The 27,950-nt window shown below is 43.7% G+C and overlaps 1 protein-coding gene and 1 pseudogene across 2 annotated transcripts in view; both read left to right on the forward strand.

Annotated features, from left to right (window-relative positions):
- LOC310794898 (E3 ubiquitin-protein ligase TRIM35-like) overlaps window positions 1-27,950 on the forward strand; it is a 571,381-nt pseudogene that overhangs the window by 373,668 nt on the left and 169,763 nt on the right. The gene's annotated exons all lie outside the window — the stretch shown is intronic.
- The window catches only part of atp2b3a (ATPase plasma membrane Ca2+ transporting 3a), a gene marked incomplete at both ends in the record, with an annotated part of 53,478 nt that overhangs the window by 18,290 nt on the left and 7,238 nt on the right, over window positions 1-27,950 (forward strand). Inside the window, 17 exons of the mRNA XM_083656453.1 lie at window positions 1,015-1,140; window positions 5,562-5,687; window positions 7,055-7,129; window positions 9,011-9,049; window positions 9,664-9,828; window positions 11,027-11,241; window positions 13,241-13,483; window positions 13,591-13,832; window positions 14,006-14,240; window positions 16,413-16,592; window positions 16,689-16,776; window positions 17,408-17,514; window positions 20,159-20,350; window positions 20,823-21,036; window positions 23,499-23,710; window positions 24,580-24,687; window positions 26,091-26,273. Of these exons, the coding sequence (XP_083512579.1) occupies window positions 1,015-1,140; window positions 5,562-5,687; window positions 7,055-7,129; window positions 9,011-9,049; window positions 9,664-9,828; window positions 11,027-11,241; window positions 13,241-13,483; window positions 13,591-13,832; window positions 14,006-14,240; window positions 16,413-16,592; window positions 16,689-16,776; window positions 17,408-17,514; window positions 20,159-20,350; window positions 20,823-21,036; window positions 23,499-23,710; window positions 24,580-24,687; window positions 26,091-26,273 (2,750 nt within the window). The remainder of the gene's footprint in view (window positions 1-1,014; window positions 1,141-5,561; window positions 5,688-7,054; window positions 7,130-9,010; window positions 9,050-9,663; window positions 9,829-11,026; window positions 11,242-13,240; window positions 13,484-13,590; window positions 13,833-14,005; window positions 14,241-16,412; window positions 16,593-16,688; window positions 16,777-17,407; window positions 17,515-20,158; window positions 20,351-20,822; window positions 21,037-23,498; window positions 23,711-24,579; window positions 24,688-26,090; window positions 26,274-27,950) is intronic.

Below are 27,950 nucleotides of genomic sequence, written 5' to 3' on the forward strand. Positions count from 1 at the left end.
AGAGAGAGAGAGAGAGAGAGAGAGAGAGAGAGAGAGAGAGAGAGAGAGAGAGAGAGAGAGAGAGAGAGAGAGAGAGAGAGAGAGAGAGCGCTTGGCAGACGGCACACAGAGTGGGAGGGAGACGGACAGCAAGGGAGCGCTGTCACTGGGGGCAAGAACGGACAAAAGGAGGGTGGGTGCAGATTGCGCGCGTGTACAAAGGTTATATAGAGCTTATGACGTCATAAGCTCCTGCATTTTAGCACCTCGCGCACTGCTGTCTTCAATGAGGAAGTACTTTGTAGAATCTTGTAGAAAAGTGTCGATTTTAAGGCTTTGGGTTGAAAGTAATGTATAATAATTTCGGAGGCACAAAATTACTAACATAAGACCCTAAATAACATAGTTAGAACGTTTTTGTGGATTTTGGTTTCCAGGGACTTTAAGCACTAGATCACGACAGGCCGTGGTATATGCTCATTATACCACACCTAAGGGTCGTGCTTCACCCGACGCCGTAGGTGGATATATATAGCTTTGCCAAACATACCGTTATATTCTATTTCTTACACACTTACAGTAAGCTTACTGTAAACTATGCCCCTGCAATTTCCAGGTTGAAAAGATTTGTTGATCAATACAACGACTTGGCCAGCTGCTAAGATTTCTGGCTTTCAAAACTCACTTTCTGGCCCGTACACAAACTCCCCACCTCAACCCCACCCGACCTACTGGCATTTTTACTGGCCTCACAATTCTGCTAGGAAGGCAAAAATGGCATTTTTTTTTAATAATAAATAAATAATGACAAACCAGTAATACTGTATGCCGTTTTTTTACATGATACATTATTTGCTCGCTATGTTGGATGTGTTGTAGTTAGCTACAAAGCTTACTCTTCTTTATTGTGATTATATCATTTTATTATTATTTATATGGGTTATGACCGATCCCTCGATCAGACCATAGGTGTATGGGTCATAGGTTACTCACCTTCTCATGTACCACTACACCCCTGTGTGTTCCCTCATCCAGGTGACCTGCTGCCTACTGATGGGATACTGATCCAGGGCAACGACCTGAAGATCGACGAGAGCTCCCTAACCGGAGAGTCCGACCACGTTCGCAAATCTGCGGACAAAGACCCCATGTTGTTGTCTGGTGAGTTGTCGTGTTGTTGTCAGACCCCAGGCCGCTTCCACCAGGTCTGTTTTGGCTGTGGCATGTCCATGGGTGTGCACATTAGATTTGAGTTTGTTTTGTACCACTGTACTCTTTAAGCCTAACCCTATGCTATATAGGGGGTTACCCTATTTCAGAGTATTTGCATACCTCTATGGTTTGCTGTGTGTGTGTGTGTGTGTGTGTGTGTGTGTGTGTGTGTGTGTGTGTGTGTGTGTGTGTGTGTGCGTATGTCTACACCTGAGCCTGGCTTGGCTGAGATCATCCAATAATGCTGAGCCCGAGACGACCAAACCGAGTGAGAAAAAACACACACAAAAAAACAGTCGGTTATTGCCAGAAAGGCTACGCAAGTATAGGCGGCGGCTCAAATCACATAGCGGGTGAGAGAGTGCAGGAGAGAGAGAGAGGGAGGGGAGAGAGAGAATGAAAGAGAGAGAGAGAGAGAGGGGAGAGAGAGAATGAAAGAGAGAGAGAGAGAGAGAGAGAGAGAGAGAGAATGAGCAAGCAAACAGGAATGCCACAAACTAGCTGTGTTATTTTAGCAGTAGAGAAAGTCTTCACAATTTATCGACTCCAAAATGAGCAATCAGCACCATGGACAGCACCGAGTGCTCGCTGCTCACTCAGTCAGTGCTCACTGCTCACTAAATGCATATTAGAATGCAGATGAGCCTACTAGAGGTTTTCAAAGTGGGAGGCGGCCCTCCCCAGGGGGAGGGGCACCAAACAGGTTCAGGGGAGGCTCAGTGAATGGAAGTGATTAGATTAGTTATCAAAAGGAGATCACGTGGAATAGCCTGTGTGTGATTTGGTTAAAGAAATAGTTCAGAGACAGCAGTTTTTGCGGAATTTTATTGTCTTTTCCACTTCAGACAGATTTTATTTTTAGTCTGAAGTATGTCAAACAGCAATATCAGGCTATCTTGTCTCAATTGGTGTCTATGGGGTCAAATAACATGATCACGATCCCATAGGCATCCATGAATTTAGCGAAACTACGGTAACGTTAAGCTTTGGCCCCCCCAAGCTTTGTCTGAGGGGGAGGCCCACAGTCTCAGACTTTGACAACCCCTGGCCTACTCTAATTACAGAGACAGACACAGTTTATGTATTTATGTATGTATGTATGTATGTATGTATGTATGTATGTATTTATTTATTTATTTATTTATTTATTTTTATTTATTTATTGTTTATTTATTTATGTATGTATGTATGTATGTATGTATGTATGTATGTATGTATTTATTGTTTATTTATGTATTTATTTATGTATTTATGTATGTATGTATGTATGTATGTATGTATGTATGTATGTATATATGTATTTATTTATTTATTTATTTATTTATTTATTTATTGTTTATTTATTTATTTATTTATGTATTTATTTATGTATGTATGTATGTATGTATGTATGTATGTATGTATGTATGTATTTATTTATTGTTTATTTATTTATGCATTTGCACAGCCCGAGCCCTATCCCAACACAACCAAGCCCCGCCAGGCTCTTTCGGGCCCCGTCGGGCTGGGGCTGAAACGCTGAACTCTAATGTCCACGATATGCTGAGTGTGACTGATGAGCTGTCCCACTGACTCCTCTGTCTGCTGTGTGTTTGTGTTAATAATAGGATTGTAATAATGGAATTGTGGCTGCTGGTCGGCTTCCTGAAGCAGCAGGTCACAAAGTCCATTAGACACCCTGGGGATCGCAAGCATCCTCAGCCCAACCCTGACACACACACACACACATACACACACACACACACACACAGACACACGCACGTGCACACGCACGCACGTGCACACACACACACACACACACACACACACACACACACACACAGACAGACAGACAGACAGACAGACAGACACACACACACACGCACGCACAGATACATGCACGTGGACACACACACACACACACACACACACACACACACACACACACCTGCCATGCCAGCCTAGTATCGCTCTAGCCTGGTATCCGGCCCCTATAGTATCACTCCACATAGTATTCTATGCTAATGTGTTAGCATGGAGCCATGCTATCACTCAATGTAGCGCCATGCATTGCTGATATCACATTTCAGCATGCATGTTTAAAACGGGAGCACCTGCTAAACAAACTTGCCTTTTACTTACTAATGATGTACTAATGTAAAGATAATGTGGATCTCGCCCTGCTATCCGTAGCTTACAGAGATTCGAAACATTACAATGTTTTACCCCCAAATGAAATAGGCCAAGCCTCTTGCAGGGGGGAAAAAAAGATGGTCAGAAGGTCATTGACTCCTAGCCAAAAGAACAGGCAGACAGGAGACAGAAATAATCAATATGGCTTCACCACCATACTGTTTGCTACTATCACTCAGTGTGTAAGTGTTAGCAGGGAGCTTCTCTCACTCAATATAGTGTTAAAAAGTGTTTAGTGGAGCATACTGTTGGTAGTGTAAGTCATGTCATTTACACAATAGACAGGCAGCAGGCTACATGTTAACGCCTTTACATACCTCCGCGTCAAGGCCCTCGCCGAATGCGCCGCGGCTGCTTACAGTAGCCTGCGTGCAGCTCCTCGAAAATGTGACTCGACGCAGCTCGAACAGCGCGAGTATAATACAATATAGATGGGGAGATAACAGGAGAGCGTGAAAGCTATTACCAAATATATATGCACTACAGGGACTACTCAACTTGCTTTGCCCAGGGGCCACTTTCGTGAAATGATAGAAGGCCAGGGGCCAGTTAATAAACAAAAAATATAAATTTTTCTGTAGCGAATTGTAGGTTTTTGGGGTGTCAGCCGGAGTTTAGTCTGACAATGTTGTGCACACCGGATAGTTAGTTAGGTTAAGTTAGTTAGGTTAAGTACATACATAAGTGCCTGGGTAGCGAGCAGACGGCGGTATTTGACAATTTAGCAGCTAAATCATAGATTATTGAAAGATATTCCATATTCCAGACTGAAATGCTATAACTGAAGTGTATTGGCCAGAATGACATGATCATTTGGAGACTTATTCAGCGGGTATCTTGCATGTTGCGTTCAGGTGCACTGTAAAAAAAAAAAAAAAAAATGTTTTGCAATTCCATCGCGGGCAGCAAGTTGAGTATCACTGCACTACATCCTCTCCTTGGGCTAACTTCTAGTAGTCTTTGAAATCCTAGTGAAATCACACAATTGACTCATTTTGCTGGGGAGTCCCCTGCGACCCCCTCGTCAAGCTGACTTTCGAGGACATAGGGCTAGCTAGCTGCCGCCGGCAAGGCTCCAAGCCGAGGCGGACATACAAGTATGTTTTCCGCTTTAGGCTCCTTTGTCTTCTGTAGCCCATCACATTGTTTGAATTCCCCTGTTCTTCACGGCCAGAGTCTCTTTGACACGGAGTGTAATTACTCAGTGAGTTACTCACCGCTCCAAAGTCATTACCCAGTGGAGTGCCATAATTAATGGGAATATAATGGAGGTCTGTTGTACAGAGCTAATTAGATCACGGAGGGAAACACAGGAAGGTGACCAAAGTATGTATGAGTTAGAAGGAGGCAGCTGCATTGGACGATTTCCAAAATGTCCTATATCAATTCAAGGGGCAAAAATAATAATCTGAAATTCAATAATGGTCGTCATCCAGTCTGTGTTTACATTTTCTCAGACAAACATTTGAGTTGCCTAGGCTATCCCTCTTTAAAAAGTACCAGCTTTATTTAATTATTTTCACTTATGAGATTATTTAAAAAAAAGAGTTTAGCTGTGTTTCTGCTTCAAAATCATGTATGATGTGTTAGTCTGGTGGAGAACTACAGTATGAAGACCCTATTCGATTGATTCTTTAGCTCTTCACAGTCAAAACACTGGAAAAACAAGCCTAATCTTAACCCTAACTTTAACTTGAACCCTAACTAACTATTTAGTAAGCAGAGATCTAACTTTAATAGCGACTCATTCATTTGCTTTATTTTGAAGGCAGCAATCATTTTGAGTTTCCAAAAAGGGTCTCAGGGAAGATCTCAGTTTGAAAATATAATTTAGAAATAGCATTAAATAGCATTAACCTTTAACACAGAATCTTGTATCAAGCGCTCTTTCAAGGAAATTGAAATGTCATTTTTTCCCCATGTCTAGGATAATAAATATTTTAACACATGCTGGAATAGCATTCTTTAAAAACATTAAGGTATTTGTGATGTAAATTTTATGAATGCAAAGCGGCATTCACAAAGTATTTTAAGTGCACTTAAATACATCTATGTGTGTGTTTGCGTGTGCGTGTGTGTGTTTGCGTGTTTGCGTGCGTGCACGTGCGTCCGTGCGTGCATGTGTGTGTGTGCGTGCGTGCATGTGTGTGTGCGTGCATGTGTGTCTGTGTGTGTGTGTGTGTGTGTGTGTGTGTCAGGAACTCATGTGATGGAGGGCTCAGGGAAGATGCTGGTGACGGCGGTTGGGGTCAACTCCCAGACTGGGATCATCTTCACCCTGCTGGGCGCCGGGGAGGCCGAGGAGGAGAAGAAAGACAAGAAAGGTACGGGAGGAATCACACCTACAACATCTCACGACTCTCCTTTGGAAACCGTCATTAATGACCCCTGTTGTGTCTAAATCAACACATTCTCACTACAAACTCATCAACTGACGTTTGGCCAGGACCCCTTTGGCATCACTGTAAACGCACTGGTACCCCTTTTCCGTCGTTTCACGACCCCAGCGGACGCAACCTCTTTGTCATTTTTCAACGCCCCACGAGGCCGTAGCCGACAACTTGTGTTACGGTTACGGTTAGGCAACTAAAACAACTTTGGTTAAGGTTTCGAGAAATGACTTGGGAGTGGCTTAAATAACAAAAATGCTAAATGTGACTTACGATTGAAAGGTAGACTCTGAACACGCTGGGGCTCGAACGCCGCTCTCCGGTGTGGAAGGCAGAGGCTTACGCCCAAACGCCACCCCCCGAACACAACGCCCTTACTGACGACTGTTTTTATAGACCCTTTTTCACGGGGGCCATTTTGTGTCGAAAAGGCAGGGTAAACACAGGTGCAAGCAAAACACTAATGAGGGTTTCCAACTTCCACGAGTGTAAGGTGGAAACCCTCGTTAGCGTTTTGCTTGCACCTGTGTTTACCCTGCCCTTTTCGAAACAAAATTGCCCCCGTGAAAAGGGTCTATTTCATTGTGACACTGCCGTGATGACAAAGGGGGACCTTCGAACGTCAGTATTTTTGACGACTCGGGAGTCAGAAGAACAGGCTGGTCTCGATCAGCCCACATCGCCGTCCGTCTTTAACAGATCGAAAAATGGTTCGATACGTTTATGATAAATGTGTCGTTAAATGATCGTCGTAAACATTGCGGCCACCAGGGAAATGATTGTGTCGAGTACGCTAACGATGACTCGTGCGATATTAGGCGACGCCGGCGCTCCTCTTTCCGAGGGAGTGGTTCCTCTCATCCGTAATGTACTTTAGGAATGAGAGAGACAGGAGGGGGAGGGGAGGGGAGGGGAGGCGGGCTGTCATATCAACCCATTCCCTGCCTCCTGCTCGGCTTGATGGGAGCAGAGTGCCAGCTGTTTAATAATTCTATCCTGTCAAAAGCACTGCAGTCTGCAGAGCGATCAATAATTGAATGGAAAGAGGGGGAGCGAGCAAGATGGTGCCGGGGTTGCATGCAGAGAGGATGCCACAGTTTAGAGGACAGTTACACCACCGGAGACACGGCGGCCGCCATGTTTCATTCACCGCTCATTCTTTGTATCTTACGTTGCCTTGCTTGTTTTTTTTGTTTTTTTTTGTCATTTACTTTGCTCACACTTTTGAGTTGTTTTTCTTTCATGCCTTGTCGTTTTTTTGCTGTCGATGTCTGTGTCGTCACCTGTCACACACCTGTCAGAGGGCAATAGTAACTCAGTCACGCTGCAGCAGCCGCCCCCAGCGGATGGAGTGACACAGAGCGGCGTCAGAAATGGTAGGTGTTTCTATGACTGACTTACTAATACCTGCTTCACACAGCGGAGTCTGTCACATTCTGCCCACGTACGTCATCTGCAGCACACACGCAGTGTTGTCCTCAGATGACAGAGGAATGGGAAAAAGTTGACAACGCCCAAAACACAACAAACAAATAGATTGTACCTGACTTTTTCCCTGCTATTTAACATAAAAATAAAATTTTAAACAAAAGGAGAGAGGTTATTTTATTATTTAAAGCAAAGTAATAACCTATTACACACACATGAGCAACTACATAATGTTGCCATTGTCACCACATCATCATCACCAATATTTTTTTCAGAATTTAAAATGGACAATCCAGTAAGATATGTTTGAATAAAAGAAAACGAAAAAGCTTATGGATCTAATCAAGCGTATAACTTCCAGTTAAGATCGTAGACTGGAGAAAACATACGTTTTTCTTCCACTGTTTTCCCCACTGTGTCCGTCACTGCTGCCAACAGAGGGGGCGCTGTATTATCGCTCCATTCAGGATTGTCTCCCATAGGAATGAATGGACTTTTCCTGTAATGTCACAAAATTGTGACAGTTGTGAACGAGGCGTCAGATTGGTGACACGGTCCATTGTAGGAGCTGCCCAAGTGTGGAAACGGTTAACAAATCAGGTTTTCTGTATTTTAAGGCCCTTCAACATATACTCCATCATGAACAATGACTCGCACCCACTCCACGACGCGCTAGTCAAACATAGGAGCACGTTCAGTGAGAGACTGATTCCACCTAGATGCAAAACGGAGAGGCACAGGAAATCATTCCTGCCTGTGGCCATTGGTCTATTTAATGCCTCTCTTAAAAGAGCACCTCAGAGACGCTCAGTCTCCCTGAGACTGAGCCAGCCGATAGGTTAACTGTGCCTGGCTGAGCCACGTAACGTAACGTCTCACGTAACGTATAGGGCAAGCCGACTTAATATAAATCACGTGCAATATGGGCAATATGTCACAGGCAATAATGATAATTGACACGGAATGTATACTATACTTACTCCACGTATTGGTATTTTGCTACTTAGACATTCTACTTATTTTGTGCTTTTGCTTCTATCGCATTACTAGTTATTCTATGCTATGTTGTGTTTTTCTGCTTATTGCTTAATATTGCATTACTACGGTCTATTTTTATTTTATTTTTTATTTTATTTATGCTATGTGTGTTCTGTGAGCGAGCTACTGTAACTTGTCCCAATTTCCCCCCGGGGATCATTAAAGTCTTTCTGATTCTGATTCTGATTCTGATATTTTGTAACGCATTTCAGCAATCCATGTTGTATATACTGTTTGGCAGTAGAAAAGACTAAATATTTTGATGGTACTTGTGTTTCCATGCATGGAGACACATCCATTCCATGTGAGAAATAACATTAAGGAAAATATCATGTGTAACAAATTGAAGTACTGTAAAATTCCAGATAAAATTAACTTGCATAGTGATAAGATAGCTATAATAATAATAATGTCAGTTTTCTCATTCCAATCTGTTGCTTTTATTTTGCCCTCTCATCTTTCTCTGTGTTTTTCTGTCATTCAGTCATGGCTTATTAGTTAAGTTAAGGCTCATTCACTCAATCGATTCAGGGATTGAGTGAAATCCAATATTGAGGGGATGTGGAAAGGCGTTATAGGGGGTCAAGCATTATTGCATTGCCGAATAAAATATTGACGACATACAAGCAAACATAACAAACAGTACAACAATAGAAGTCACTTCTTAAACCTTTAAAATGTGAAGGCATCCAGTGAATTTAAACCGAATTGAATCTAGTGAATTGAATTGAATAGATTGTGACCTCTGAGGGCTCCGTTTAAAAATGCAAATGATTACTTTTTATTCTCAGGCAAGCCGGATGGGACCCTGGAGACCAATCAGAACAAAGGTAAGCATTGTGCTCTTTCAATGTCCGCTCAACATCATGGCCGACCCCTCCCACCCGGGTCATAAACTCTTTTGAGGCTCTCCCACTTGGCAGACTGAGGCAGTACCAGAACCTCTCGTCATGGGGACAGTTTCTACCCAACTGCCATCCGCCTCTTCAACGAGACCCGAAAAGCCCCCACAGATAATTACTTTATCACCCCCCCTCCCCCCCCATGCCCCCTGAGCACAGCCGGCGTAATAGCGGGCCGAGGTCCCCCCCACGGTCCCCCACGGACATTATCCTACCCCCCTCCTTTGACCCCCATATTATGCCACTTTAGAGGACTTAATATTTTGCACTTTATAATTTTTAGTGATTGTTTTTCTGTATTGCTTTCTCTTCTACTATCGATGTGACCGTTGTGCTGCATTACTCGCACTGAGTCAAATTCCCTCGTTTGTAATCTGATTACTTACAGTTGCTATTAAAGTGAATCTTGAACATTTCCTTGAAGTGGATAGAGTGCAGCATAGACATCAGTGTACAAATGGCTTAGTTTGTAGCAGAAGCGGACCAGCCATGCAGACGGGGTGCCCTTCCAACTACTTAACCAACTTCTCATCCCCCCCAAGCCAAGAAACAGGATGAGGCCGTTGCCATGGAGATGCAGCCCCTGAAGAGCGCTGAAGGTGGCGAGGTAGAGGAGAAAGAGAAGAAGAAGGCCAGCGTGCCCAAAAAGGAGAAGTCGGTCCTTCAGGGGAAGCTCACGAAACTGGCCGTGCAGATCGGGAAAGCAGGTGAGGCACATTTTCATTTGACCGCTTTTCGCTCCCCCTTCAAGTGCTGGATGTTGAAGTTGTTTTTGTCGGGGCACGGTGGCGCAGTGGTAGCGCAGTGTTGCCTCACAGCTAGAAGGCCCTGGGTTCGATTCCCACCTGGGACGCTGTGAGCGCTGAAGGAGTGCGTGCCCGTCCGCATCTCCTCGAGTGCCCACCGCCCGGGTGGGGTCGTCAACCGGGCCTTTCTGTGTGGAGTTTGCATGTTCTTCCCGTGCCCCCTGGGGGTTTCCTTCATATAGGAACCCCTCACCAAAAACATGCAATATCCTGGTTGCTAATGTGTTCCTCCTCTGGTCGTTCGGGGCGCCTGTTCGGAGGGAGGGGAACTCATTGGAATAGCGTGATCCTCCCACGTGCTATGTCCTACCAGTGAAGCTTCCCCTGTCAGGTGAAAAGAAGCGGCTGGCTACTGCCCATGTCTCGGAGGAAGCATGGAGCCAGTTTCGAAATGTAATAAAATCATAAAATTAACATTTACATCATAACCTTCCCATTATAGTGTTCCTCTGTTGTAATTATGTGCATACTATTACATAAATGTGGTGATAATTACAATTATTTGACTTCTTATTCATTCCTGAATTCATTTCTGAATTTATCTAATTTTACCCAGGTAGCAAGACAGAATTGGGCCAACAGTGGAATTCAGCTTGTAACCCACCATGAATATGTTGGGCCCAACGACTGATTTTTTTATTCAGAATTCAGATTATTAAACCATAATGTATCAAATTACAATTGTTTTTCATTCTTTTTTATTTCAGTCATTATTTATCTAAAAATATGAAATTTGTAATGATGCATCGTTTACACTTTTGCATTGTACTATTCTTGAAAAGAAAACAGATACGTAGGAAAAATCTATAAAAGGCAGATTCCTGGGGGAATGGGCAAACTAGATGAAAGCAAATGGGACTTTTGCTTTATTCTGTAATTTATTTAAAGACTTGACATTGAATTAGTTATTTAACAATGTGGAGAAAATTAACGGTAAAAAGTCTTACGTACAGGCCGTGGTTTTTTTGCTCTCCAGATAGAATCAGCTTTGCGATTTTTCTATTTATAGCAGCTGATTCCATCGCCCTGCTCTGCTTGTATGTGTGTGTTATGACTCACACACGAGTAGCTAATTGCGACTGACCTCCGTTCCTCCCAGGCCTGGTCATGTCGGCCATCACCGTCATCATCCTGGTGGTGTACTTTGTGATCGAGACGTTCGTGGTGCAGGGCAAGGTGTGGGTCGCCGAATGCACGCCCGTCTACGTCCAGTACTTTGTCAAGTTCTTCATCATCGGTGTCACCGTGCTGGTGGTGGCCGTGCCAGAGGGCTTACCGCTGGCTGTCACCATATCCTTGGCTTACTCTGTAAAGGTGAGCTATTTTTGCTCGGCCGTTTTTGTGTGCACGGACGGGGGGGTGACTCCGCACCAAAGACGTAAATCTGGAACAAGGTTGTGTGACGTGTATATATATATACATGGGCTGAAGCTTCCAGTGTAAATGGGATAGCGGCACTCCAAAAATCCAGAACACAGCAACTGAAACCGAGTCTTTGAGTGTTCTGGATTTTTGGGGTGCCAGCGTGTCGCTATGCCATGTTCCCTAAGAGGCCCATAGTCTGCCTACAGAGATTCTACAGAGTAGCTGTAACGTAGTCTGCCTACAGAGTCTACAGAGTAGCTGTAACATAGTCTGCCTACAGAGTCTACAGAGTAGCTGTAACATAGTCTGCCTACAGAGTCTACAGAGTAGCTGTAACATAGTCTGCCTACAGAGTCTACAGAGTAGCTGTAACATAGTCTGCCTACAAAGAGTCTACAGAGTAGCTGTAACATAGTCTGCCTACAGAGACTCTACAGAGTAGCTGTAACATAGTCTGCCTACAAAGAGTCTACAGAGTAGCTGTAACATAGTCTGCCTACAGAGTCTACAGAGTAGCTGTAACATAGTCTGCCTACAAATAGTCTACAGAGTAGCTGTAACATAGTCTGCCTACAGAGTCTACAGAGTAGCTGTAACATAGTCTGCCTACAGAGACTACAGAGTAGCTGTAACATAGTCTGCCTACAGAGTCTACAGAGTAGCTGTAACATAGTCTGCCTACAGAGTCTACAGAGTAGCTGTAACATAGTCTGCCTACAGAGAGTCTACAGAGTAGCTGTAACATAGTCTGCCTACAGAGTCTACAGAGTAGCTGTAACATAGTCTGCCTACAGAGTCTACAGAGTAGCTGTAACATAGTCTGCCTACAGAGTCTACAGAGTAGCTGTAACATAGTCTGCCTACAGAGATTCTACAGAGTAGCTGTAACATAGTCTGCCTACAGAGTCTGCAGAGTAGCTGTAACATAGTCTGCCTACAGAGAGTCTATAGAGTAGCTGTAACATAGTCTGCATACAAAGAGTCTACAGAGTAGCTGTAACATAGTCTGGCTACAGAGTCTACAGAGTAGCTGTAACATGGTCTGCCTACAGAGATTCTACAGAGTAGCTGTAACATAGTCTGCCTATAGAGAGTCTACAGAGTAGCTGTAACATAGTCTGCCTACAGAGACTACAGAGTAGCTGTAACATAGTCTGCCTACAGAGTCTACAGAGTAGCTGTAACATAGTCTGCCTACAGAGTCTACAGAGTAGCTGTAACATAGTCTGCCTACAAAGAGTCTACAGAGTAGCTGTAACATAGTCTGCCTATAGAGAGTCTACAGAGTAGCTGTAACATAGTCTGCCTACAGAGTCTGCAGAGTAGCTGTAACATAGTCTGCCTACAGAGAGTCTATAGAGTAGCTGTAACATAGTCTGCCTATAGAGAGTCTACAGAGTAGCTGTAACATAGTCTGCCTATAGAGAGTCTACAGAGTAGCTGTAACGTTTCAACTGCTTATTAGTTGACATTGTTTGACATTCAACAATTCAACTGTTTCACTTTGTCTGCAGATGTTGTTTTAAGTTGAGATTCAACAAACAGATTCTGTTTACTTCGCGTTCCACTACTACAACTAGTAGTACTAGTAGTAGTAGTAGTACTACTACTACTACTACTATGCAAACCTTTAGACCACAGCACTTCCCCCCCAAACACCACCCATATCCCCCTAGCCACTAATCCTACAAACCCCTCGAGACTCGAATCCTGACTCTACCACCTTCCTATCCCTAGCTATGGCCGTTTCCCCACTAAACTCACTAAACGTCCCTGACTGACTGACTGACTGAGTGACTGTCCTGACTTTTCCATCTTATGACCCCGGGAAGGGGGGCCGCCCAGCGACGTGGTAAAATTTTTCGTATTGGTAAAAACTTCATATCAGTCGAACCCTAGTAGATGGTAGATGGCTTTGTCATTTCACTGTCCCTGTGCATGCCTTTAGAAAATGATGAAGGACAACAACCTGGTGCGCCACTTGGACGCCTGCGAGACCATGGGCAACGCCACGGCCATCTGCTCGGACAAGACGGGTACGCTGACCACCAACCGCATGACGGCAGTCCAGGCCTACGTCTGTGACCACCACTTCCACCAAGTCCCCGACCCCGACCAGCTCAACCCCAAGGTGCTGGAGATGCTGGTCAACTCCATCTCCATCAACAGTGCCTACACCTCCAAGATTATGGTGAGAGTTTCCTCTATCAGACCTAAGTAGGAATATGGTGGTAAGCATCTCTCATCATCTCGGTCAGTACCGTCATCTGTTTTCTCTTGATTTCTTTCCCCCCCTAGCCACCAGATATAGAGGGAGGCCTGCCCAAACAGGTGGGCAACAAGACAGAGTGTGCCCTCTTGGGTTTAGTCCTGGATTTGAAGAGAGACTACGCGCCCATCCGAGAGCAGATCCCCGAAGAGAAGCTCTACAAGGTCTACACCTTCAACTCTGAACGCAAGTCCATGAGCACCGTGGTGCAGCTTCCCGATGGATCCTTCCGCCTATACAGCAAAGGTGCTTCTGAGATACTGCTCAAGAAGTGAGTGAGAAACTCTGTTTTTTTGCACCGTGAAGATTTGTATTTGTTTCTCATTTCAGACGGTGAAAGTGATTAGCCTGCAAGAGTGACCATGCGCCATTGACTGCTTTTGGTTTTTTAGAGTGAATCTGTCTATGTGTCTCTCATTAATTACCTGTACTCTATGTTGCAAGATGTTCATCCGTTATGGCGGCGGGGGGCGAACAGCGTGGTTTCCGTCCGCGTGACAAGGATGAGATGGTGAAGAAGGTGATCGAGCCCATGGCATGCGAGGGCCTCCGGACCATCTGTGTAGCCTACCGGGACCTGCCAGCCAACCCGGAGCCCGACTGGGAGAACGAGGCCAACATCTTGACCAACCTGGTTTGCATTGCTGTGGTGGGCATTGAGGACCCTGTCCGTCCTGAGGTAGGTCACAGTGGCTGTTACCAGTGTAGCAAATGTGACAAATATTTTGGAGGCAAAATTCCCCCCCCCCCCCCCCCCACCGTCTAAACAAATGGGGCATTTACAAAAAAAATTGGGGGCACTTAAAAAAGTAATTACCGTAAATTCCGGACTATAAGGCGCACCGGTGTATAAGCCGCACCTTCAAAGTTGACTATTTTTTTCTTATATAAGCCGCACCGGACTATAAGCCGCGAGTGTTTTAATGGTATTTTTTTTTTTTTTGTGTTTTCTTTTTTTTTGTGTTTTAATGTTTAATTACCATATGTAATGCTCTCATTTATTAACATTTCAACAAAACAACATAACACAACACCACCTGTGTTGTTATTTACAGTGCACACAGTGTCATACAGTGTCATACAGTGTGGTGAAAAGAGGGCAAGAGAGGAAATTAAAACAGAAGTGGATTTATAGTTAGAAAGAGTGCTAAAAAAGAGAGATTTTTATTTTTTTTATTTTTTATTTTTGAAAAAATCCATAGATAAGCCGCACCGTTATATAAGCCGCAGGGGCCAAAAAAGGCCAAAAAACGTGAAAAAAGGTGCGGCTTATAGTCCGGAATTTACGGTAGGCTACTGCATAAAGTTGCTAAAGCGTAGTGTGGACAACAGCACACTGTTTGTGTGTGTGTGTGTGTGTGTGTGTGTGTGTGCGTGCGTGCGTGCGTGCGTGTGTGTTATCTTCGTCTTCTTCTGGCAACCAGCTTGCAGGTGTTGAGTGTGTGTTAGAGATGGAAATGAAAGGAATTGAATGAAAATAAGATTATAGAATGCATCATGGGGCAATTTTTGCCGCTGGATCATGGTTTTTAGGGGCATTCTAAGATTTCTTGGGGGCATTTTTGCCCCTTGCCCCTGGCTAAATTCCTACACTGGCTGTTACACTTTGTTCGCTGTGGCAGCAAATCCTTTATAGGCATTTAGCTTAGTGACACATCTGGGTAATGGAGTCTTCAAACTCTCTTATCCTGCTGCTACTTGGGGTGGCCAATTTGTGGAAGTTGCCTGCGGCAACGTTTAAAATGTCTTGGCACAAAACTCCGTCGTAATGAAACCTTGCCCCAGTTTATGTAGAATATTGAGAAGAATATTTATCAGCCTGGAAATTTATGAGGCACTTCTGTGCCTTGGTGATTTGATTTGAACAATTGCCAGCGCTTAATAAATCTCAGTTTGGATTATAACAGTTTAGTCGTCTGAATGAATTATGAATGTACCTTTCAGATACGCCGCGTGTATTGTTGTCACTGCAGAGGACGTGGAAAATCCCCGTGTGACTTTGCTTCATTACAAACTTTCAAATAAGTCGGTGTCGCTACAGTACGCAAGTGCCGAATACAAAGTGCCTGGCAGCTTCAGTGGCCATTAACTGCAGTGGGCCTGGCAGCTTCAGTGGCCATTAACTGCAGTGGTGCCGTGACCCAGAAGGACGCAGGCTAATGATACAATATGGATACAATGGAGCCCATGCTATGGCAGTAAAATGCTAAGCCAAATGGATTTTGTGACTTTGTCCCCCTATACCAGGGGTGGGCAACATCTTTTTCCTGAGGGCCATACTGACTTACATCAAGTAAGCGAAGGGCCACACATTGGAGATTATACCTGCCAACACTCCTGATTTTCGCGGGAGTCTCCCTATTTTCAACCCTCTCTCCCATTGTGATTGGTAATTTCTTGTTAATCTCCTGATATAATAGTGATACAAATCCAATGGCTGTAGCAGATGAGATTTATTAATTATTATTAATTATTTTTTATTATTATTATTCTGCCTTTAATTGAGTTTTTGGGAGTCGTTTTGTTTTTCTTTGAGTCCGGCCCTGGGGCCGCATTTTGCCCCAGGCCCCAGGGCTGCAAGAAATGTCTGTAGAGCAGTCATTTCTTACACATGAGATTACTTTTAGCCTTTTAGTCATAAAGAGTATTGAAAGATATCCCATATTCCAGACTGAAATGTTATAACAGAAGTGGAGTATTGGCCAGAATGAGATGAACATTTTGGACACTTATTCAGCGGGTATCTTGCATGTTGCGTTCAGGTGCACTGTATTTACCGTGGCGTGTACCGTATTACCCATGTGTGCCCTATAGCCTACGCTGATATTTCTGATACTTCCTTTTCTGCCAGGTCCCGGACGCCATCCTGAAATGCCAGCAGGCAGGTATCACAGTGCGCATGGTGACAGGTGACAACATTAACACCGCACGCGCCATCGCCGTCAAGTGCGGCATCATTCAGCCCGGCGACGACTTCCTGTGCATCGACGGCAAAGAGTTCAATCGACGAATCAGGAACGAGAAAGGAGAGGTACGGTAAAAAAAATGTCGTACGTCGGCACGTTACGTTGTTCCAATGTATTTCTTTGACGAACACAAACTTGTACGACGTTAATGTTCCAAACAGATCGAGCAAGAGCGCATTGACAAGGTGTGGCCCAAGCTGAGGGTTCTGGCCCGGTCGTCCCCCACAGACAAATACACGCTGGTGAAAGGTGGGTGTTCCTGAGTCAGACCTACACCAGTGGAGATTAGTAAATGGTACTAGCTGTGTGCAGGAGAAAAAGGAAATTTAAGTGTTTTATCCATGCTAGTAGAAGGAATGAATGTGCTTAAATCTTATATTGTTTTCTTTGTTGTTTTAGTCGTAATTTTATTACTTTTTCCTCACTTGGCAACTGAGCCGGTAATGCAAATAGGACACCCATCCTCATTGTCCGTCCTTGCATACGTCTGTCTACATGTCTATATATTATTCATTTATTATATATTATGTCTATATATTATTCATTCACTTTTGTTGTCTCATTATGTCCCACTGGTGTTATGCACATACCCTAGATCCATGCTGCAATTTCATAAAGTTAATCTTTTCCATTCGTATGTTTACAGCAATCATTCTATGTGATACTATCAGTGTGCTAATTGTCAGTTGTGTGATGTTAATAATGTTAAATCAGTTGTATTTCCCCTTGCTGCATCCCCCCACCCCCCTCCCCATTGTAATGACCCAGAATTCCCTCCTTTGGACCATTAAAGTTTCATTTCATCTGATCTCATGAAGACTGTCCATGTGCTCCAGGTGTTGCCATGGCTACAGTAGAAACACTTGTCCCTTCCCTCCAGGTATCATTGACAGCACAGTGTTGGAGCAGCGGCAGGTTGTGGCTGTGACTGGAGATGGAACAAATGACGGCCCCGCACTGAAGAAGGCTGATGTGGGCTTCGCCATGGTAAGAGTTCCATTAAAGATAGACAGATAGATAGATAGATAGATAGATAGATAGATAGATAGATCATTTATTGATCCTTTGCAGAGTGTGTCACATGATGCAGCTACATTCAACAGTCAGGACAACAACAGGAGACAAATAACTGACACTGAAACATGTAGCTAGGCACAATAATACGAGAATAAGTTGCTAAGAGTACTTGTAATATGTACTACGGCAATAAAAAATATACATATCTAATACAGCATTATGCTAAAATACTGAAAGTGCCAAAATGTGCATAAAGTGACTTTAAGTATCTAAACTAAAACGTATAAAAAAATAAGAACATTTAAAAAAAATATAAGAACATAACATAAGAACATAAACTATTTAGTGTGCAAATGAACAGGAAGGACTTCCTGTAACGTTCAGTCCTGCACCTGGGTGGGATCAGCCTATGACTGAAGGTGCTCAGCTGAACCACCTCCAGGGCATGGAGTGGGTGCTCAGCTGAACCACCTCCAGGGCATGGAGTGGGTGCTCAGCTGAACCACCTCCAGGGCATGGAGTGGGTGTGCAGGATTGCTCATTATGGAGTGCCGTTTTGGCCCTTCACATTTCAACACACTCTGCATCAATGTCAGAATATGACCCTATGCTGCTTTGGAATGACATTTTGGATGATTTTCTAGCCATTCACCCTGCAATTAATGTTAGCTTAGTGCTGTATATTTTGTGTGGTAATGTTTATGCAGCAGTGAGTCTTTTTATTATTATGATTATTATTATTATTATTATTATTATTATTATTATTATTATTATTATTATTATTTCGATAAATGTGTCATAATGTTGATGAGTGTGTGCAGTGTATTATTTTGGCTACTTTCTCTCTCTCTCACACACACACACACACACACACACACACACACACACACACACACACACACTGGGGCAATTACAATCATAGGTGACTCTAGGCTTTTTCTCCAGGCGGTGCCAGGTTAAGAGAGATCATTAGTTATAATAACCTGGTCATAACTAGGCTACATGACAATCAATGGCTGTATATTGACCTTTGGAAATGTTATAGCAGGATACGACAACACACAACAACTCTGCATCGCCAAACACAACCACAAAATCAGCGCCAACATAGCGTATCATCACAACAGTCATAAGCACACTGTAATATATATCCCACAGCTGACAGGCCAAGAAGTCACTATCCATCTTCACATGGCAAGTGGCGGCAGCACACTGCATGTGATGATGAGCAGCATATCACACTGATGTTACATTTCAAGCAAGCACCAGCCTCAGCAAATAACCATTACATACAAATGACCAAAGATGCAAAAGCAATTTGGCTAATGTATACAATCAAATAAGTCCTTACCTCGAGATGCTACATTGAAGCCTGCTGTGTTTTTTTCGTTGCTGCATATTTCTGGATGACTGTCGTTTCCTGGGCTTTTTCCATTTGCAGACTCCAGATTGGAGACTCAGTCGTTTTCCTTTGTGACCTTATTGTTTTGCTTAGAGAAACATTTGCCCCCAACCGCTTTCGCCATTCTTGAGCTGTAGGCTCGCCAAGCTAACGCAAAACAAACAGGGGTTGGTTGTACTTACATATCACGCCACCACACGTGAGTTGAAGAGTTGAGAGGTAATTCTCTAGGTTTACTTTAGAGATACACAATCTATATATATATATATATATATATATATATATATATATATATATATATATATTTGCTACCCTGACACATATTCTGTAACCAGCAAACTTAAGCTACCTCACCTGGCTGACAAGTCTGTTTATACTCTGTTAATACGGTTTATATCTGTTAATACTATCTATATATGTTAATATCTGAATCCTTTTATAATATATTATAGTCTCTTTAGAACAGTGGTTTTCAAATGGGGGTCCGGGGACCCCCAGGGGTCCATGGCACTTTGCCAGGGGGTCTGCGAAAGGTTTTCAGGGGGAAAAAAATAACACACTTTTTTTTTTTGCGAAAGCTTCATAGTTCAACGAAAATATGTTATGCTTTAAATCTAAAATTGTTCATGGATTATATTCTAATCTAACAATTGTATCAATTTAAAAGTCAAGCACGTTACCGTGGAAACAATTAAGCTTAGCCCAAAATCACAAATCAGAATGAGGGGGTCCCTGGTATATTTTCTATCTTGTAAGAGGTCCTTGGCTGAAAAATATTTGAGAACCTCTGCTTTACAGTAGATCCTTTATATCTTATTTGTTTATGTCTTGTTTATTTGTTCTTATCAATGTTAGATGAGCACCAACCACACCAAGACAAATTCCTAGTGTGAAGACATACCTTGGCGATCGATCTATCGATCGATCGGTCGATCGATCGATAGATAGAGTAGATAAGTTACATGTGGAAATATTAATATTTTCATCTGACTGTCAATACCTACCAAGCTAGGGTTGGTAGGTATTGTTGGCTTCCTCTACTTTGGCTAAAAACAAACAACCCACAATACTTGCCACTCAGAAGGAGCAGAGATGATGACGAGGATGATGGCTGTGGTGGAAAAAGCTAATAATCCCAGAGACTATCCCACAGTGTCAGAGGTTAGAACTCGTCGTCTAACTAAGTCTACTCTGTGTGTGTGCTGTGCTCAGGGCATTGCTGGTACGGATGTGGCGAAAGAAGCTTCCGACATCATCTTGACCGACGACAACTTCTCCAGCATCGTGAAAGCCGTGATGTGGGGCAGGAACGTCTACGACAGCATTTCAAAGTTCCTGCAGTTCCAACTCACTGTCAACGTGGTGGCGGTCATCGTGGCCTTCACTGGCGCGTGTATCACACAGGTAATCCTCATGCGTATGAGGCAGACGTTGACAGCAGACTAGTCCTTTCCTTTCCCTTAGCCAAATTATATTTTATTGTGGTTGAATCCTTTATATTTTGAGCACCCAGCTTACAAAACCTCTCTTAAGCTTGTTTTATGCTCGCCGTGCCACAAAGGGCGCGAGGGGAGGAGCGAGGGGCGCGAGCGTCAAATGACGTCAATGTGTTGGGCTGCCATTCTGAGTATAAAAGCATTTGCCCCGGCGCGAGGTCCGCACGTGACTCGCGGAGCTCCGCCTCGCGGAGCCTCGCTCGAGTATAATGAGCCCTTCACGCTGGGGGTTGAGTACCACGTTATGAGCCAGTTTATCTGAAAAACACTGGGGAGATTTGCCTTAGGCTGACAGGTAGATGTTCATACTCCTCTCAAGTCAATTTGAAAACATATGATGCTGTGGGTGAACCTGATCATGTCTCTCTGTGTCTCTGTAGGACTCTCCTCTGAAGGCGGTCCAGATGCTGTGGGTGAACCTGATCATGGACACCTTTGCCTCCTTGGCATTGGCTACTGAGCCGCCCACTGAATCGCTGCTCCTGAGGAAACCCTACGGCCGCAACAACCCTCTCATCTCCCAGACCATGATGAAGAACATCCTGGGCCACGGCATCTACCAACTGGTTATCATCTTTACCCTTCTGTTTGTTGGTGAGTGACAATGGAGAGGATGGTGGAAATGGCGGACAATGACAGCTAACGCTTAAAAGCACATTCTGAAATGAAGGTAGTGGTATTTAAAATGTTTAGTTTGGAGGACCCCTTTATTGAGATGTTCAGTCACAAAACCGATGTTGTGGGGTTTTGTGTAAGGTGCATGCAGTACCATATCCTCAAATAAAGTTGCATCAATAGACAGCAGGTGTGTGTGTGTGTTGGATTGTTCTTCTGTTCACACTGGAGTCATGGGGCTCCTTCACTGAGGAACGATGGCAGTCGAGCACCCAGCTCCCAGCTGTGCAAACAATACTTCTCCACAAAGCAGGGGGAAGAACCAGAGTATAGCTGAAGATGTTAAGAAACATTTCACAGCTAGAGCGCAGGCCAATACTATACAGTCTGCTACGATATGCACATTTTGTGAGTCGGATCAGAACCCTGACCCCCGACCCACCCCACATCCCACAGCCACTCCCCCTACCCACTCCTCGAACCCTGACTCTCTACGACCTTCCTGCCCCTAGCCACTACCCCTTTTTCTCTAGACCCGCCCCTTTCTTGACCACAGACACACCCCTCCCACCACCCGAATACACCTATCCACTCCCACTACTCACCGCTCGAACCCTGACTCCCTAAGAGCACGGCCTGCTATTGGTCCGTGATCAAGGGGCAAGCAACCTGTCAATCACGCCCCAAAACATAGTCTGCAACTACAACATAGGCTGAAACTAGCGATTGAGACCATAAATGCATTAGGAAAGTGTTTACTGAGGCCATAAATCAAGTGAAAAGCAGGGTCATTTTCCCATTGACTTCCATACAATCAGACTTCTTTTTGGAGCCAGTGGAGTCGCCCCCTGCAGACCATTTGAAAGAATGCAGGTTTAAGTCACTTCTGCTTTGCTTCAATTCTCACAAACAGAGCTACCCCCTTGTATGTAACACATTTGTGTGTGATGAATGCTTTACACTTTAGATTAGGGGATGCAGAAAGCCTTGTAAATGTATTGTAAATTATTTACACATCATTTACAACAGGTGAGGAACACTTCATTTACTAAAGGTTTATAGATGACTTACAACACATTTGTATATGTTCACATACTGTAGCATTTATTAATCATCTACAAATGTATATTAATGTTTTGTAAATGGTTAGTTCGTCATTAACTACATGCTTATAAATCACTTACGACTGAGCGTTACATAAAGTGTTAACAAATCAAGGTATGAGAATGCATGAAAATAATCCAAAATAATGTTTGTTCATCAAAACCTTTTTTTCCCCCTGTGGGAGCATGACCCCTCCAGAGCCAGATTAACACCCCCAGGGGCCTCTGGGCACTGAAGCTCCCATGGGCCCCCCTACCCATCGTCCGGATGTTTGGATGTTTTTTCGCCATATTTAGAGGAATATCTCATTTTAAATTAACATTAGTATTATACTGTTATGTCATTATTCAGTTTCTGAGATTCAGTTTCTCACTCACTCATAGGCGATTCTAGGCTTTGCAAACAGGTAGCACCAGCAGGATAAAAATATTAGTCTGACTGGGGGGTTTCTAGGGGGGGCTGTGCCCCCCTGGACAAAGAAATTTTGTACATTTTAAAGTAAAATGCATGAATCTGATGCACTCTGAGAGCAAAAGGAAGAGGCTAATCTTCACATTAATATCCTCTTCACTGTGCTGTGGCTTTACAATGATGAAAAAATAATTGACATTACATTTCCAATACAAAACAGCAGAGGGTGCCGCAGCACCAGAAGCACCCCCACTTCCCGCGCCCCTGGTCACCACTTGCCCACAGGCATCCAATGAGACTAAATCATCAGACTTAATCTTCTTGGAAACACATTTTATTTTGTCCTGATTGGTCTTAGATTTGTGTCATAGTTCTGTGGAGCCCAACATGAGCCCGACCCCCCAAAAAAAAAAAAAAAAAAAAATTGAGGGCCCCTTCACCCCGAGGGCCCCGGGGCACCTGCCCCGGTTGCCCTATGGTTAATCCGGCCTTGGACCCCTCACCTGCCTAGATGGCTACTTTTTCTCTTTGCTCAATGTGCTTGTGGAAAACACTGTAACACGATCTACATGTAGCCCATCAACCACATTTCCACTATACTGTGTCGTTGGGACACTGTAGCCATTTCTTCAGCAGTTTAAACACCTCCTCCTACAACTATAGCTAATTATCTAGGCTAGGCTAGCCTAGGACATTATTATATTTCCAGTATCTTTAGATAAGTTCTTCATAATGAGAATAATTTGGAGACCCATTTCAATCTTGCTTTTGGATCCCAACCAAGTCTTTGAAAACCACTGCTCAAAATGGATGGAGGATGTTTTAAGACGTGCATGAATTTGATTTTAACTTCTTTCATTTCAGTAAGTGGATTGTCTTTGAAGGCCTAAATGGTTTCTCTGGTCTTACGTCATTTCCCGTCTCAGGAGAGAAGATCTTCAACATCGACTGTGGCCGCAACGCACCGCTGCACTCCCCGCCCTCTGAGCACTACACCATCATCTTCAACACGTTTGTGCTCATGCAGCTGTTCAACGAGATCAACGCGCGCAAGATCCACGGCGAGAGGAACGTCTTTGACGGGATCTTCTCCAACCCCATCTTCTGCAGCATCGTCTTCGGCACTTTCGGCATGCAGGTGAGACGGAACTTTGCGGATTTGACCTTTATTGTAGGCTACCTGAAACTCTGTACAGGTGTGCTGTGTAGATGTGGCGGACTTTATTGGCAGATTAGTGATTGTTTTTCACTGTGGTATAGGTGAAGTGTGGAAGTGCCCCCAAACGAACCAGTCGGTAGCAATTTAAACCAGGTTTCAAGTAATTTAAAGCAAATCTCAAGCAATTCAAACAACGTCTCAAGCTATTTATGTTGAATTCAACTGTATACTGTAAGTTATCTAATGCAGGGGTTCCCAGCCTTTTTTGCGCCAAGGACCGGTAGATACATGGAAAAAAAAGTCGCGGACCGGTTGTCAACTTTAATGGTTTTAGGTACATATATATTTACTCACCAGGTGGCGACAAAGGGTAAATAACAGCCTTTTGCGTTGTACTGTATGTAGCCTACAGTAATTATGTTTTTGTTTCAACTACAAACATAAATAAACGTCAACTTGAAACTATGTTTTAACTACCACACACAGCCTATAATATTATAGCCTATGTTTATAATATATATATATATATATATATATATACCGTATATATATATTATTATTTTTTTATTATCTTTTTGGACCGGGCTCGCGGCCCGGTACCAAATGCGTTGCGGCCCGGGACCGGTCTGCGGCCCGGTGGTTGGGGACCACTGATCTAATGAACACCCCATCCACAGAAAGCCAGAGTCAACCAATGTTATATAGTCTCTCTTGTCCCTTTTATTTCCAAAGCATCACAGACCGACTTAGAGAATTTCATAGCTTCAACATAATTATAATACTTTGAAGTCACGCCAAATGCTAATGTCAAATGTCCGTGCTGATGCCGTCTGTTCTGTTGTGTTCAGATTGTGATTGTGCAGTTTGGCGGGAAGCCGTTCAGCTGTGCCCCTCTCAGCGTGGAGCAGTGGATGTGGTGTCTCTTCGTGGGACTGGGGGAGCTGCTGTGGGGACAGGTGCCAACAACACCTCATTTTCATTCTTTGCTTCCACCTTATTATGTATGCATGTGCAAGACACACTTTCATCCCCTCACTCAGGAGAGAGATTGCTTGACATTGTTTCAGGGTATTGAAAGGTCAAGACATTCAGAGAGGTGTATTCCAGACAGGACAAGGCAGGACATTACAAATGGGCAATTTTAAAGCAATATACTTAAAGGGTAACCCTAAAACACATTATTTCAACTTTAAACCAATGAGGCGCAGGTGTGTTGCTGAAGGATTCTGGTCAGAATCTCCACATTTGAGACTACACACTGTATCATTTTCAGGCAGCGAGAGTGCCCTCTATGGGTTCAAACCAGTTTTTTTCCGCCTCCAAAATGGCTGATTTCGTCGACTGTTACGTCATGACGAACACCCCCTTTCCCACCCATGTGATCATTAGCTAACGCCAGAGGCGTTTAATAGAAGAGTTGTGACATCTCCATTCACTCCAATGGAGCAGTTTTTTTTTGTGAGGATTAAGCAGAATGGACCATTTGTGATGTACTTTTGAAAGGGTAAGATGTTAAAATAATCAAATTGTATATTATCAGCTTTATTTTATGCGTTCAAACGTAGCGCGAGCCCCCTTCCTGGCTATACCCCCACTACGTGAGTCACGCATTTTGGACTTCCGTGGGTGCCACTCTCTCTTCTATATTACTCTGGCTAACGCTAGCTGTTAGCTAACGTTAGTTCCATGGCAGTAAAACGCCACTGAATGACCAGTTTGATATAACTGTCAACCAGTTCGAGTCACGCTCTTTCCATAAAGCCCACCAGCGTCGGCTAGTTGTTGATGTTGATAACGATATTGTGGTTCTAAAATAAAGGTTTTATCGATGCGAGCAGACAGTCATGGCGGCTGTTTCCGGTAACTCTTTCCGGTGTGAGTGCAGACAAAGAGTATAATGAAGACAAGAGAAGACGCTCTTCTGCTTCTTTTACAACAGCGCCTGCAGTCAAATTGTGTTGCATTGGAACAAACTAGCGGCTGGAATCTGCTGCTTTTTGAAATCAAGCAGCAGCTGTTTTTGCCAGAATTCTGGGGATTTAGTCCCCCTTTAATAGAGTTATGAGTTACATGGGGCTTTTCAGCCCAAATGGACTAGACACCAGACTGGTCGCCCCTTGAGGAAACTGACATTAGCAAATCAGGAAGGAGGAACATTTTGAGGGTCATAGAAGGACTATTCTATTTTGGAAAGAGTATAGAATTTTGATCCGGGCTGCACCGGGAACCCGGGCTATTGAAGGGCTCCACATTAGCTTCCATGTGAATAGTGTGGCGTGTGGGCATACTGCTTCCTCTGGGTTTAAACCGGAGAAAATCATTTCACACATCAGCGCCTTCCTTTATTTGGCGGCGCCAGGTCATCACCTCCGTCCCCACGAGCCACCTCAAGTGCCTGAAGGAGGCGGGGCACGGGACGGTCGAGGACGAGACGGGCGACGAGGACATGGCGGAGGACGAGGACGAGATCGACCACGCGGAGAGGGAGCTCCGCCGGGGACAGATCCTGTGGTTCAGAGGCCTCAACCGCATCCAGACTCAGGTACAGCCGCACCCGTTGCCATGTCAGCTGTGTTTGGAGTCAATGTTCAGAATGACATGGTGAAAGGGATTACCCTAGCCTCATTATGGAATGCGTCCAATATAAAATCTAGGAATAATTCTGAAATGTCTTCAATGTGCTCAACGTTTTTTCCATCTCGCTCCACCCATCGACACTTTCATTCCACTTCCACATGTTTTTCTCTACTATTTCTGCCAGTTGTTTTGGTCAATATTAACAAAAACCCCTTTAAGAAATATATTCTCCCCTTGTACAAACTGATTTCTTTTGTAGGCCTATTTGATGATACAGTGGACTTCATTCAATGACGCAGATGCCAAAGACAAGTCTTTAACCCATTGATACCCGATGCAGCATTTGTGTGTGTATCCCTTTAAGTCTTAAAGGGATACACACACAAATGAGGGCTATACACGCAAATGCTGCATCAGGTATCAATGGGTTAAGTCTAATTTGGAACACATACTGTACCCTCTTGTTTTTCAAAATAAAAGTACAGTTGATGCACTCTGCGTAATGCTACCTCTCGCACATCTCTGTTGTGGGTTCTCTCTGTAGCGCCGTGTTTTGTTTCTTCACATTGCTCTCTTTGTTTTTCTCTTTGTGCCTAAGCCTGTTTGACAAAATCTCATGTAATATAACATATAACATACTATTGTTGCATTGAAAAGTTGCAAGTGCCTTACATGCAGGAATTTTAACACAATGTCATAGAGTTCCAGTTCCTAGGGCTGTCTTGGTGGAGTTTAGGCCATATTAAAACTAGAATGTACATGGCTTTATTTTCAATCTGCATGCAGTACAAACTGTTAGAGCCCCTCACTGCTAATAGCGTAGCGCTACAATGGCAGTCAATGGGATATTAGCCTACTTCGGTTCAGTCGCCCAAAATGCAGATACAAACAGCGCCATAAACACTCACTCACATGTACATGTTGTGACTTGTGTACTCACCACGTGATGAAATAATAATCCAAAGTTACGTCGAACGGTAATTTTCGTAGTAAATCCACACCGAGAACAAATCAAAGAGTAACCAAACTAACAGGAGTGTATAACCGAGGTTACTTCCTCGTTTGCCACGTGGCGCATGCGCTGTGTGCAGTGCGCATGCGCTGTACTGATGACTGCACACAGTGCAGTGCGTGCGCCATGTGGCAAACGAGGAATTAACTTCGGTAAAATAATAATAAAATAATCTCAAAAACTAGGTGACAGAGACTTGCTTTGAAGTTTCCTCATGCTGAAAACGTGACACGGCAAAATATACTAGGTTTGTGCCTTGTACAGTGTAACCAAATCCAAGTCCCTCACATAAAGGAGTTGGCTTGTGCTGGTAACGTATATGGCATTGCATACATTTAGATTTAGAAAGGTGCGGACATCAGGTCGCTGATGTACAGCTGCAAACCTTTTCACACCAAGATCCAGGTTTATAAATAGCTCAATGTGTATGTCTACACCAAGATCCAGGTTTATAAATAGCTCAATGTGTATGTCTACACCAAGATCCAGGTTTATAAATAGCTCAATATGTATGTCTACACCAAGATCCAGGTTTATAAATAGCTCAATGTGTATGTCTACACCAAGATCCAGGTTTATAAATAGCTCAATATGTATGTCTACACCAAGATCCAGGTTTATAAATAGCTC

Source organism: Poromitra crassiceps (assembly GCF_964638095.1).
Source record: "Poromitra crassiceps genome assembly, chromosome: 20".
In the NCBI taxonomy this organism is placed as follows: Eukaryota; Metazoa; Chordata; class Actinopteri; order Beryciformes; family Melamphaidae; genus Poromitra; species Poromitra crassiceps.